At 44.8% G+C, this 14,724-nt stretch overlaps 1 protein-coding gene across 1 annotated transcript in view; it reads left to right on the top strand.

The window, feature by feature from the left end:
• T265_13253 (hypothetical protein) overlaps window positions 1–14,724 on the top strand; it is a gene marked incomplete at both ends in the record, with an annotated part of 35,615 nt that overhangs the window by 9,456 nt on the left and 11,435 nt on the right. The window contains 2 exons of the mRNA XM_009167954.1: window positions 5,569–5,661; window positions 13,645–14,040. Coding sequence (XP_009166218.1) covers window positions 5,569–5,661; window positions 13,645–14,040 — 489 coding nt within the window. The remainder of the gene's footprint in view (window positions 1–5,568; window positions 5,662–13,644; window positions 14,041–14,724) is intronic.

Genomic DNA, 14,724 nt, shown 5'->3' on the forward strand with positions numbered 1-14,724 from the left:
CCCTGCACATCCCGCCGCAGCAGCCTCTAGATCACGAGAGGTGCGCAGCCTGAAGCGAATGGAGACTGACGGGGTGGTTAGTTCCTTGCATCTTGAATTCTCGTTTCTCAGTCACGGCACTCAATGCCAAGCGAGTCCAGTGTGAGTGCAAGAGCATCTTGTTGACCTGCTTGCTTCAGAGTGCGGATGTTGAACGCGGCCGGCTAGACTGCGTGTTCAGGCTTGAAGATTGATTTGGAGATACCTGAGAATGTCGGCGTCATGTGACAGGCAGATGCTCCACCCAAAACTGATGCATGACGAACGGGGTCATCAGTCCTAAGTGCTGGGCTTACAAGGAGAGTGTTATTGATGGGGTGGGGAGATGGGGAAGAAAAAGCACGTGAAAGAGAAAGAAGGGATGCGTTAGCAGTAGTCTGTTTCCGCCTACCCGCTCTGCTGTATGCAGCAAGTAAGACGACCCAGCTGGTAGCACCACGCGACGGCTGATGTGGCATGAGAGTATTGTTGATTGTGAATGTCATGGTTGTACGAGGGTTGGGATACTGCCAGGGCGCTCACACCTAGACAGGAGGACGATTAGGGTCCTCAAACAAAGCCTTTGGCCCAAAAGCCTAACTGCAAGGCAGCGGTGTTTGGCGGGGAAATGCAATTGCATTACCTTTTCTACGGAACAAGTCACCATACATGTTCTAACCCCCAACCTGGAGGGCCAGGAGACTGTGTTCGTCAGACTTCTAACTACTGACCAACCAGGTATAAAAGACTGTGAGTGTCGCGGGACACTCCCCATTATAGCTCAATGGATCGCTGAGGTGAGCAAACCGTCACACTACGGTAAGGTTCAGTCTCTTCGTGACAGCACTCTATGCAGAAAAGCCGAGAAGCTTCTCGAGAAGTGTGTTGTTCCCCAGTTCGGAGTTGAGAAAACACGGAATTGGATAGTATATGACACGGCACAAAGGAATTACGGTTGCTACGAAAATTCCGGGTGCTGCTGGTGCTGATCGCCTTCCAGAAAAAGGTTCTTGTAACTCCCTGTGCTCGGCTGGAGACATTGAAAAATATAGTAGCTAACCGATGCCAGTAGCGTCCGTGCTGTCAGGTTCTATCCACAGTATCTGACGGGGCGTTCGACTTGTATGCAATATGTAGGCGTGACAGACTATCCCTAATCCCCTCACTCTACCATTCTCCTCTTCATTATAGAACTTTGTTTTAACAAAAGGACACAACTGTAAGGCATTTTGACTAGTGCTCTTCTCTGGTGTTGCTCTCAGGGACGATGGCGATGATGGTGGTGTATTGGGTATATTGGGTCTACTGCTTCGGTTCGTAGGCCTCTTTCAATGCTGTAGCGTTGAACTGTGTATTGGTGATGGCTAGTCCCATAGTGACACACGGCCGTTTACATTCCAATTCCGAGCGATCTGATTACTCTGTTCCATGTTTGTCACGTCCGATCCTGGCGTTGAGATCAGCCATAGCCTACTCCTTGGACTCTTATCGCTGTGCTCACAGGAAGTGCGTCTTGGGCGGCATCGGTCTGCTGACCGTATTAGGTAGTATGCCAGCGGCCGTCGTCAACCGTTCGGCGGTCGCGGTGTGTTTTCTGGCACCTACCTTCTCCAAACCGTCTTTCCTTTAGGAAAAGCTGCACCACTGCTTCCACAGGTATGGAAGTGTCGGTCACCCGGTCTGACACCTTAGTGCACCTGTTACAGCAAACAGTAGGATTCTGCATCCATCTGCTTCGCAGTATAATTCATCTCAGCACAGAGAATCGTCGTTCTGTCTAGGAGCTCTCATGACATGGTTATACTTTGAGGGATGAAATTTCAGTCTCAGTGACCTGAAAGACCATTGCAGCAGCAAGATCCGGCTTTTGCTCGGAATATATATATATATAATTTTGATTTTAGTGGGTGCAATAGTTAAACACATTCCTTCGTCAATGATCCTACTACAAGTGCACACGAGTATACCGCAGTTGCGAAATCAAATTGCTGTTGATGGCCAGCTTTTATTGATCACGGCGCATATGCGTGTATATAGAAGACCGATAGTACAACGCAGGTTTTTATGGCGATAAATAACCCCAGTGGATGATAATGATGAATGACAGCTGCCAAACAGATGCCTTTGGACCGTTGGGATATGTTCCACAGCACATGTTCTATGTAACATACGTAATAGAGGATAGCGAGATATATGTGCACATTAGTGAACAATGCACCACGCACAGTATCCGTTATTGAAAAAAGTATCCAACTTGGGGCGAGAAATGTTTGTGATCGAAACCTTTGGTATAACCCTGATTAGTAAGCCTCCAGAGTGAACGCCCGAGGATGTTCTGACTGCCCATCAACCTCGTATGAAGGGTGATAATTACTTGGGAATTACGGCACACCACCAACATCCACAAGCCAGTATGATTGGGGGGACAGAGTACATGACTCATTGTGCGATCATGCCTTGTCAGTGAAAGGGACTACATTCACATGTGGCACACAAAGAGGGATAGTTTTGGAAGCTCGTGACGGAGTTAAACAGATTGTATAGTGCTAAGAAGAGCTCATCAAACGAATTATCTGGTTGCACTGTTTTCTACCACTAGAAGCCTGATTAGACATGACGTGCTGATGACGATCAGTTTGTGCCTTAATAACCATTCGATGTTCGTCACCGTTTAATGTTGTTTCTGTTTTCGTTATTATTATGGCGCATGTCTGAGTCATCAGTGCAGAGCAGAAGAACTTCCACGCGCAAAAGGGAAGGTTCTGAGTACTTCAAGATTGGCTAATGGATGGTTTTACGGAAAATGAGCTTATAAACTTCCCTGATAATCCACTTTTCGAATGTAAACTGCTCGACTGCGTTGCTTGTTCATTGGCCTGAACAACTTTTTCCTGTTCTCCGTCCGAGTATTACGTCCACTGTTTTCTATAGGGTCTTGTGTGATTGCTGTCGCGGATAGCTTGTTGGAGGCGCGCTGAAGCTCTTATTTTTATTCTCTTGCGGTAATCTTTATTCTTACCGACCGATCAGGCGAAATATCTACTTCGATTACAAGCGCCCTCGCCCTTAGTGCTTAGGCTATCTTAGATTTTCCGATGAGCGCACTGGCTGCGTGCATGTGAACTGTGCACAAATGGATTACGGAGCAGGAAGTTCTCAAGCAGATGTAATGTGTATTAAGATGAATTATAACCTGCTTCCAATAATGGGTGATGGAAGTTTCATAGTGGATGCATCAAGTGAATTCCATGAGAACATCATAAACGAGAGATTCAGCTGGGTTCCAGATGAGTCTCTCGAAAGAACTAAATTAGTTTGTAGATGAGTGCGTATTCGCTAATTCCATGAGTGAAGTTTTTTTGGGGACACAACTAGTCAGGTGACTCGTGTAAACTTCATGTGGACGGTTGAAGCTTGTATACCGGTAGGATAAATACACAGCATTCAAGAACGAGGTCTCGCTTTGCCTCAGGATTCGTAAAGGAACTAGTTCTATGTCCATTTCTGTCAGCCTGCGACAGAATGCCAACCGCATTCTGTATCCAACAGGATTTTATAACACTTCTTTTATTTGTCCCCCCAAATCTCAGCACCTTTTATTTCTCGTCCGTGACTGGAGTTTCCCTTACGACTATGAATTTGGCAGCATCGGTGGCAACAGACTCCTGGATGCCAGACTGAATTTCATTCTCAGTGACCTGAAAGACCATTGAAGCAGCAAGATCCGGCTTTTGCTCGGAATATATATATATATATAATTTTGATTTTAGTGAATAGTATAGTTAAACACATTCCTTCGTCAATGATCCTACTACAAGTGCACACGAGTATACCGCAGTTGCGAAATCAAATTGCTGTGCCAGCTTTTTGCAATAGTTAAACACATTCCTTCGTCAATGATCCTACTACAAGTGCACACGAGTATACCGCAGTTGCGAAATCAAATTGCTGTTGATGGCCAGCTTTTATTGATCACGGCGCATATGCGTGTATATAGAAGACCGATAGTACAACGCAGGTTTTTATGGCGATAAATAACCCCAGTGGATGATAATGATGAATGACAGCTGCCAAACAGATGCCTTTGGACCGTTGGGATATGTTCCACAGCACATGTTCTATGTAACATACGTAATAGAGGATAGCGAGATATATGTGCACATTAGTGAACAATGCACCACGCACAGTATCCGTTATTGAAAAAAGTATCCAACTTGGGGCGAGAAATGTTTGTGATCGAAACCTTTGGTATAACCCTGATTAGTAAGCCTCCAGAGTGAACGCCCGAGGATGTTCTGACTGCCCATCAACCTCGTATGAAGGGTGATAATTACTTGGGAATTACGGCACACCACCAACATCCACAAGCCAGTATGATTGGGGGGACAGAGTACATGACTCATTGTGCGATCATGCCTTGTCAGTGAAAGGGACTACATTCACATGTGGCACACAAAGAGGGATAGTTTTGGAAGCTCGTGACGGAGTTAAACAGATTGTATAGTGCTAAGAAGAGCTCATCAAACGAATTATCTGGTTGCACTGTTTTCTACCACTAGAAGCCTGATTAGACATGACGTGCTGATGACGATCAGTTTGTGCCTTAATAACCATTCGATGTTCGTCACCGTTTAATGTTGTTTCTGTTTTCGTTATTATTATGGCGCATGTCTGAGTCATCAGTGCAGAGCAGAAGAACTTCCACGCGCAAAAGGGAAGGTTCTGAGTACTTCAAGATTGGCTAATGGATGGTTTTACGGAAAATGAGCTTATAAACTTCCCTGATAATCCACTTTTCGAATGTAAACTGCTCGACTGCGTTGCTTGTTCATTGGCCTGAACAATTTTTTCCTGTTCTCCGTCCGAGTATTACGTCCACTGTTTTCTATAGGGTCTTGTGTGATTGCTGTCGCGGATAGCTTGTTGGAGGCGCGCTGAAGCTCTTATTTTTATTCTCTTGCGGTAATCTTTATTCTTACCGACCGATCAGGCGAAATATCTACTTCGATTACAAGCGCCCTCGCCCTTAGTGCTTAGGCTATCTTAGATTTTCCGATGAGCGCACTGGCTGCGTGCATGTGAACTGTGCACAAATGGATTACGGAGCAGGAAGTTCTCAAGCAGATGTAATGTGTATTAAGATGAATTATAACCTGCTTCCAATAATGGGTGATGGAAGTTTCATAGTGGATGCATCAAGTGAATTCCATGAGAACATCATAAACGAGAGATTCAGCTGGGTTCCAGATGAGTCTCTCGAAAGAACTAAATTAGTTTGTAGATGAGTGCGTATTCGCTAATTCCATGAGTGAAGTTTTTTTGGGGACACAACTAGTCAGGTGACTCGTGTAAACTTCATGTGGACGGTTGAAGCTTGTATACCGGTAGGATAAATACACAGCATTCAAGAACGAGGTCTCGCTTTGCCTCAGGATTCGTAAAGGAACTAGTTCTATGTCCATTTCTGTCAGCCTGCGACAGAATGCCAACCGCATTCTGTATCCAACAGGATTTTATAACACTTCTTTTATTTGTCCCCCCAAATCTCAGCACCTTTTATTTCTCGTCCGTGACTGGAGTTTCCCTTACGACTATGAATTTGGCAGCATCGGTGGCAACAGACTCCTGGATGCCAGACTGAAGGTAAATCGAAATTTTGTTGCTCCTGGTTGGGACCACTTTGCGAACCTTTTGTTGGGTATTGCGTTGTACTGCCTAATAACTTTAGATGTTCGGATAGTGCTGCTGATTCCAGCTCCCACTATGTAGGGCCGAGGCTAAGGATTTCGTGGTGATTGCGACTGAGTGCTTTGATCCCAAAATATATTCCAATTTTGCTACGTTTGTATGGGATCAGTCAGCTTGCTTGACAGTATTAAGAACCATTACAAACTTTCGCAATTTCTGACTGTTCTGAGCTTTCGAAGGTTTCTACTCTTCAATGTTCTCATTCGGTGTATCTTCCCCTTCAACCATATTTTTTGGCTGTCCAACTCAAAGTTACTGTGAGTTACTGTTCTCTGTGTAAGCTGCGAGGTATTTCCCGCGCGTTCTTAATATTTTACAAGTCAGAATAAGGCGTATTTGATATTTCATGTCACACAGCACATACTGTTTTCAGAATGCGCCTCAACCAAATGATGAGCACGTTCAGAGAACGGGGTTTCGTTGACGGGCACGTTATTAGTGACTAATCTATTGTGTGCAAGCTATGTGTGGTGTTTCACTCGTGTTTATTTGGACTACAAAGGACTTTTGAATTGATAGTCAGATACTCTGTACAGTTGAAAACAACAAATGCAGTACAAAGATATGAGATCATTAAGAACACGTGAAGAAGGGGCAAACACACACGAGCAAGAAAGACAGAAAGGTCTAAACAGGTAAGTGTTAACCCGGGACCTGAAAATCTGAAGGTTTCGAAAAATCGGAAAATCTTGGGGGCGGGGGAAGCAAGTTCCAAAACCTGGGAACAAGAAAAGATTATCAATCCTGTGCAAACATCACGGCATTTGGAGCCAATTAGGCTGACTGGCCGCAGGTGAATTGTCTTGAACATTTATCGTGTCAATAGCGGTAGATAGGAAAAGAGCTGAAGGTCGTCGGTCGGTTGAGAAGGGGTTAAGAGATGAACTCCGTCAAGTAATGAAAGGTGAAAAGGCGATCTCTCAGACGTGGCAACAGTATTCAATGTAGGTATGAATCTGAGAATTGTAGATGAGTGGCAACTTGGACTGCCTGTGTGATTGTGGGGAATCGAGTGAAAACAAGTGGCTGAGGAGTCAAGTTCAGCGTGAGCACTAAATTTAATAGTTGTTAGTAAAAGCGACATAATTCGGGAGTTGAATGTGCAAATGTCCCGGAGGTTTGAGTCTCCATCATTAGCAAGTGAGGACGAAAAACTGTCTTCGTACTCTTGTTTTCAGCCGCGTGCATTGCAATATGCGATGGACGAGCTAGAGAACTAGGGCAATTATGTGTCTCGTGTCAACCGACCACGCGACCAGTCAATTATTGTCTACCACTTGGCTTGATTAATCCGCCAAAATACCGGACCCAACTTAGTTCCCAGACTTTTATACATGAAGCGGAGCTATCGGTTTACTCCGCAGGCTAACGCACATGGTTATGGTACTGCTGTCCATTTAACCACGTGTAACTAAGGCTACATCAAGGCCAAGTAGAAAAACGGTGATTGGCTTGTATGGGTTTCACTGTGTCTGCTGCCAGATAATGTTGCAAAAGTAAACAGAAATCGTGAGATGCGCACATTTTAAATAACCCCATCGACTACTACAATATCAAATCAAATTAAACTAAATCAAGATATGCGTGTGACAACAACGACTGTGGGACGAATTCCAGGTGAAAGCCAAACCACCACTGAAACGTTTGATGATTGATTATCACAGCGGAGTGACCTTGAGTTATTCAGCTGTTACCGCACATTTTTTCTATCCCCTTCCATGTAACATGATGTCACAGCGATTGAACTATCGGAAACGTGTGTAAACATTTGAAATAAGGATAGTACCAGCTAGTTCCTCACACGTTCGGCTTCTTTAGTGTGCCCGATTCAGATGCTCCCTATATCTGGTTGCTCCAGGGCAAGTACACTTCAAGCTTTGTCACTGAACTGTTCGAAACGCTATGAACATTCGGTCATATTTACCACATTGAATTGGATGTACTTCAAAACATTTGCACAACTGTTCGCATGAAGTAGATTGCTCTGGACTATTCACCCTTCCCCCGCTCATATTCCGGGCGACAATGATGTCACCTTACTGATCTGCATTCCTTTGTTAACCAGAACACCATATTTCCAACAAGTTTTATATCTTGACCGTGATATTTATCAGTACTTCTGTTTTCGATCGTGTGGTTCAATACTCCCTACGGTAGCAAGTACGGCGACTTTGGCCAGCACATCTATGCTGTCGCCGCTCCTTATTAGGGTGTTGGCAACTTTTCTTGGTTGTTTATGTGTGTGTGATGACATGTATGTCGACGGTCTTTTGCTTTGAATTCTATTTCCTTATGTACCCGTTTTGTGGCGATTAGCTTACCGGGTCTTCACGCCGTGTTCACACGGTCTACCAGCCAATCAGAATGCACAAGGTATATTTTCGTTGACCAGTCTCTACCCTTACGCCAGCCTTCCGCTTGTTTCGGGTTGATCCTCCACTTTTTCGGCAGTTTTTGCGAGTGTGTTGCTTGTCTCTGTCCCTGTTAGGGTTGGTGGTTGACACATTACCCTGTGGAGCCAGTTGTTTTCCTGTAGTCAGAATCATATGAGGTTCGTTTCTTTGCAGTATTTTCTCTATCGATGGTTTTTTACACCATAACGGCAAAAACTTTGGGTTTATCGTCCTCTTCCCCTTAATTTAGAACAATAGGTTCTTACTTGGTCATGTATGGTGGCTTTTTTAACGTTGTGATTTAGACTTCTGGCTTTAATCACTAAGACTGTTAGCATTGTGGGTGATTCCCCCTCCTAATAAGTAGTATGCTAGGAAATATGGCTAAATGTTTGGGAGTATCATAAATGTGTGATGTGTTGTGGTCTTGTTACCAGCTGAGGTCTTCTCGGATGGGAACCTCGGGACGGGACACACCAATAGTTGGTGACGCTGACAGATGCATTTAGCCCATCGACTTCCATTCCTGCCCCTCGAGTAAAGTCAAATCACGTGACTTGAATCAACCCGTTCGGCCGTTGTTAGCCACAGTTTGGCCGTTCTCCCTGTACTCGCCATGTATGGTAATCTAAACTGGACCAACTTTCAACGGTCTGCAGTGGTGCAAGGTTAAAAACTGGAAAATGGAGTTTTTTTTGTTTAAAAAGTCATGGTTGGTGTTTCGAAGCAAGCCCGGAACGGCGTTGAACAGAAGATTTTCCAATTCCAGAAGCCTAAGCAAAGAATGTCAGTATAGAATGTCCGAATGATTTTGACGGTTTTTTTCCTGTTGAATTGCTCTCCAACATCCTTGACAGTTCAAGGGCGAAACTTGTAACCAGTAGTCAGTAGTTAGGACCCAACTCTGGATTTTCGATTACTGCTGTCTAGGTTTAGGTGACCTGACAGTATCTCAGCTGTCGTACATCCTTTTCAGGCTGTACGGCAACTGTGCATCGAGTGTATATTGTACTCCTGTAGTTATTTGAAACAAAGGGATAGGTTTGCAGCCTAGACTACTGGAGTGGCGAACTACCTAAGGCTCTTATAGGTTGGACAATAACACCTTTCCGGAGGATGTACTAGTCCTTGCGACAACACGATGGGGTTCTTTTTCAGGATTTAGGGATTGTTTTTTAGTCGGATTTATTCACGCAGCAGAAACCTGAGCCATCACCCTCTTCACTTTGCGTTGTCGTTGAGTCCTAAGGGTCGTTCAGCTGTAACACTTTCGATGCTTGGCTGTCCTAGTCTAGATAGGAGCCTTCGAGATGCCCGGGTTAAAGTAAAGCCACGGTTTTTAAGTTTGCGCCTTAAACATAACTATCTTGAACTTTGTTAAAGCCTGTCCGGTCATCTAGCCAGAAAAAAAAACATTTCGGTGAGTCAGCGCACTAAAATGAACTCAACTGTTTGTCCAGCCTGGTTGGTATGAAGTATTTTGTTACTCTGATGCTTCGTTCTTTTGGCAACATTCGGCCGATTTTGACTGGAAATGATTGTTGTTTTTACCTTCCCCTTGCCAACACCAATGAAATCTCTTTCCTTTGATTTCTATATCCCCGACTTTGGGGTACACGCCCAACCGTTTGGGATACAGTTCCTAAAGCGCCACGCAGATTGCTGTTCGGTCACACTGCTGACCACCTTCTTTTTTATAGTTTCAGTAGGAAGAGTCCACGCGCCTCACTCACAACTACATACGGATAACTATTTTCACTAAGAATACAGCAAACCTATGGTGAATCTCGAGTGACACGCCCCAGAGGGCGTGTCTGTCCACAGATTTTCGGTTGCTTGTAAATCCTGTCAGTGGCTTAGCCATTTTGCTTCTTTTACAATGCATGAAAGCTGTGCTTTGATTCCACTTCGATCTCGGCTGTCCAACCCGACCAAAAGCTGCCACTTTTGAGATCTTTGGGTTCGTAATGTGCCGGGACGTTTGCTCACGGACGTGGAGTGCACAGGTGATATTGCTGTCCTTGATTCAGCTCCTTCAGAGATGCTAGTTATTTTTATATATTTTTAGTAATCCTGCCGTGCATGTTGGGATGCGCTTCGGACCCTCGAAGTTTAAACTGCTCTCACAAGACTCGGTGGGATAGAACACAAACCCGGTGCCTGCAGGCCAGTCACTTGACGCGGTAAGAGAATTTGCCTAGGTAGTTGTGAAGGTTCCGGTAGACCTGCTGAAGAAGATATCACTTCTGGAATCGTGAAGACTAGGCAGATTTTGCCAACTTTTGATACTTATGGCGCCGGTATGACATAAGTTTGTCAGTCAAGGGCTGGGTATACACTGCGGCAGTGCGACCCATACTGTTTTAGGGATCAAAAACGTGTCATCTACATACAGAGAACTGTCTGCGAGACATATGCCATGTCTGGTGGGAGCAGCCAATTAGCAGCGCTGAGGTACACCAAAAGATTTTACGATTCATAGAGTACGCTGTTTAGGGCGTATGCTTCGCGTGTCAGAAGACCGTCCCTATCACAATGCTCTTTTTGCCCCGACCTGTACTGAGTAGAGACAACCGTAAGACAGACAGTCTACGGCCTGGCAACAATGTCTAAAAGTATTAACCGGTAAAGTCAGTCATCATCATCGTCACTGACAGCAATACACTTGGAGTACATACTGGTGCTTAACCACCATACAACCACGGGGGGCGTAGCCAACAGTGGAAAGAAAAGGGGAGGTATGGACTTCATGCGAATAAGTTCTGTTACTAAGGATGACTATGATGGATCTGTGCCTCACGTCGCGTTGGCTACTTCTATCTCCCTGAGTGGGGACGCTGGGACCCCACTCATCGATGCTAAATTACGGTGACAGACGTGGTTCAACCGCACAGTGAGTGGAGTTCCTTTATCAAAGCTATCACCTTCAATGTGTAGCTGTCAATTTTCTCACTTCAGACAACTAAAATGATACAAGGCTGACATATACTCGCCTCCAGTGTCTGATTGTATCTCCTCGTATGTCTCTCTTCCCATAACTGGAACTAGCAGCTGGAACCAACATACCCTCGCTACCTTAGGTCCGTACGTTTAATACGTATCTATGGATGTAAGGTGAACGTCTGGCTTAATATCTGACAAATTGCATTTCGGTAATTGTTTCAACGTCCAACAGCAGTCAGCGCTGATCAGCACCCGCAACAATTGGTTTCCTGCTGGAGTTTATTTATACAGTTCTAGTGGAGACTAAATGGTCCCAGAAAGTGGCCTGATGAGTTCTCTTTATCCTTCTTCGTTTTGCTAGCTTCCCCCGTACTTTGTTGCTGAATAATGCTTTCTTATATCAGGGGCTGCCTTGATTGAAGGGCTTTTCAAGAACTTTTATATTTAATCCTGTTTATCTATTCTGACCAGCTTAACAGCCGTTGTATGATATTTCCAAACAGATGGAAATCCCCATTATCGAACCCAGTCGTCTAGAACTATCCCATGTTCGTTGACGAATCCAGGTTAGAATTCCATCCCCTTTCTCTGTGTAAGGATGTCCTTAATTTTTGTGCGGTCTACCCGCAAATTACCTTCGAGGGACGTTTTTTGATAGTATCAATATGTATATTCATTCGTTGTATGCACATCCTGCCAGCTACTAGCTGTTTGTATTTCAGCAATAGTACCAAAACCCACGTGTTCCGTTTTTACTGTTGTACTGTCACTTTAGATTTCCCTATCGATCAGGTCAAACACATCTAAGCAAATCGTTCTGTCCCTAAACACTGGTCGAAAGTTCTACATAAGCAGTCAAAATTCACTACACCAGTAGCACAACTGTAGACAGCTGTTTCGGCTTGACAACTTGGACAGGAGTTTTTTATAGATCGCTTCATGGAGTGGCGACTCTAGTTGTTTCAAGTTTTTACATCCCAGATAAGTTCTAAAATTACCACTGACTTGTCTTTCCCCCAATCCTGGTATGCGCTCTTTCGCTAAACTTCATTAGTGCAGTCAGACCGTGTGACACGTGCTATTCGGCATGCTTGGTGTTCCTGGTGGTCCGTCGAGTGACGTCTTCCCCACGTGAGATTTATCTCTATCACTGATTTATTGTGAATCGATTGGAGAAGCGGATGTTTCGTGGCGAAAATTTTAAAACGGGAAATTGATGGAGCTCCGTGTATTCGCTTTGTCATCGTCTCCGCCGACACTTGGTTAACCGGTTAATACCTCTCAACCGGTGTGATTCGGCTGCTGTTCAGCTTGTCGTTCAAGGCTGTTCTCTGTTGTTTAACACTGACAATGTGTGGCATCAGGATGCGTGCACGTACAACGTAACGCAAACACTTACTACGAGTCCCACTGTATATTCTCTTCTTCCTAATCGGTTCTGAGAGCCACTTGCCATTCGTGTACGTCTTGTACGACAGAACGAATATCTCGTTTCTGCGATTTCAGTTCATTCAGTCCGAGTCTCAAGCGAATGTAAATCTCCAGAACCCAACCACACGACAGTGCCTTTTATACTCACAACCAACTTGGTAGCATTATGTATCGGCCTATTTGATTGGCCAATCATACTCTTTTTTCGAACAAAGTATTCTAGCTCTATTTTCGCCTGCTTTTGATTCTTTCAAGTTAATGAACTGAATAAGTTGTGGACATCTACGAAGATTCTCGACTGAATCTTGCTTGTTATTTTTCGCCAGGATGTTCTACACACATACCATCTCATGGTTCAGGTGGATCGATATTCAAGGCATCGAAGTGTTTTTTGTCATCTGACATTAATACGGTTGACGAGTTTTCATCGGTCTTGTAAATAGTATATCGCATACGGGATTGTCTTTCCAAGTCCGGATATTGGAGTCCTGTTTTGGACTCACTAAGTGAAGTACCAGATTCGCAAACAGCTTTCACGTCTTTTGCTGATGACCTAACACGTGTGCGCAATTTTCAAGACGGAAGCCGGCAGCCAATTTTAAGGCTACCGTGAATGGATTCGAACCCGAGTTGTCGAAACGGAAGTCCGTGATGGTAAGCGCTGAGCTACTCGAGCGCAGACTCAGGCTAAAGAGCTAGCCTACTGCATATTGATGATGTACAAATCCTGAATCCTCCTGGGTCTGGTAGAAATTCTCGGTATTTTCTTCAACCCCCTTAGGGTTTCTGGGCTGTTGTAATCAATGTCCAGAGGAGAGGATTTGTTCTTCATATTCACATTTCTCCGAAGAGGGACCGTCCTTTAGGTCGGCTGACCTCTCACACTGCCAAACAACCCAAGTAACTACAAGAAGGATAAGCCACTGTTCATTGCTTGTCACGTTACTGTAGTATATCTGGCTATCGCACTGAAACCGACCAGCTTCTCTCATTCTCCAATCTGTTTTTCATGAGTATTGTGCTCTCCAGTTGTATGGGAGTGAGGTGATGTCGTCCCTATGTGAAATGAAGTATAATAGGCTTTATCAGCTCTTATTTTCCCTCTTTTTAGATTCAACCCAGTCATCACACCGAACACGAGACTGTCCGGCGCCACATTCGCTCGTGTTTCTCTCGCGTCTCCTGTTTCCTACTACCTCATCCTGGGTTAAAGGTTGCCACCAATCCGAAATTCGATGGCCGCCTATCTGACATAGACGCACAGTTTTTAAACGAACTTCGCGTTTTCGTTCCTACTGTCCTCTCTCCTGCAACGCTGCAACTGAAAAAAATCAACGGTGAGAAAATCACGTGTCGTGAGTTGCTCACCTACTTCAAGGCTTACATGGAGATCTATCAGGGTGATACACTACCCGAGCCACGCTCGATGCTCGAAGCGACTGCAGAAGCAAATAATCTGAATGCAATCATGGCTTGCCAGGACGCTTACACCGAAGCTATGAATAAAGTAAGTTTGTTGTTTTGCGGCCATCCAAACTACTGGTTCATCAGAACCGGATGGAACTCAAACTTGCGGTTGGCAACTTGCCACTGACTGGGTTCTATCGGTGGTGTTATCGACTGGGACTGCCGTGTATTTGGCTTGCGAGAACGATATCAAGTGGAATATTTGGGCCTCCACGTTTGCTGCACGTTAGGATAGTAACCTTCTGTGTATTTTGATATTGATGGACTGTAAGCTGATTCGCTCCAGTTGGTGATGTTTTCTCACTCTAAAGAGCTCTGTTCACTTTGGAAAACGATCCCACAACGTTCTGTTGCTACGCTAACTGACCTTGACTCCCCATCGATGAGCGCCTGTATCTTGCTGGAGTTGTTGTTGAACTCCGGGCATCTTACGTAGGGACTGAGCGTGTGCTCACTACTCCGCTGGCCCGATCCGAGTATACATGACTTACTGCGACTACGTAGGCGATCACTTTTACTAGTGATTATACAACCGTCTCGAATACCTAGGGGTTAAAATCACCGCACTGTCAGGGATACACAATGTTTCCTCACTTTGCTGTAGTCAACCAAAGATAATTGTTTCACAACCGGAGGAGTACTGCTCACACCAGAGTGACTTGAATGCGGACTCGACAAATCCCGCACCTATCCATCGGGCATTTATCCTTTTTTTAAGCAGGAA

The sequence above is a fragment of the Opisthorchis viverrini genome, assembly GCF_000715545.1.
Source record: "Opisthorchis viverrini unplaced genomic scaffold opera_v5_49, whole genome shotgun sequence".
Classification (NCBI taxonomy): domain Eukaryota; kingdom Metazoa; phylum Platyhelminthes; class Trematoda; order Opisthorchiida; family Opisthorchiidae; genus Opisthorchis; species Opisthorchis viverrini.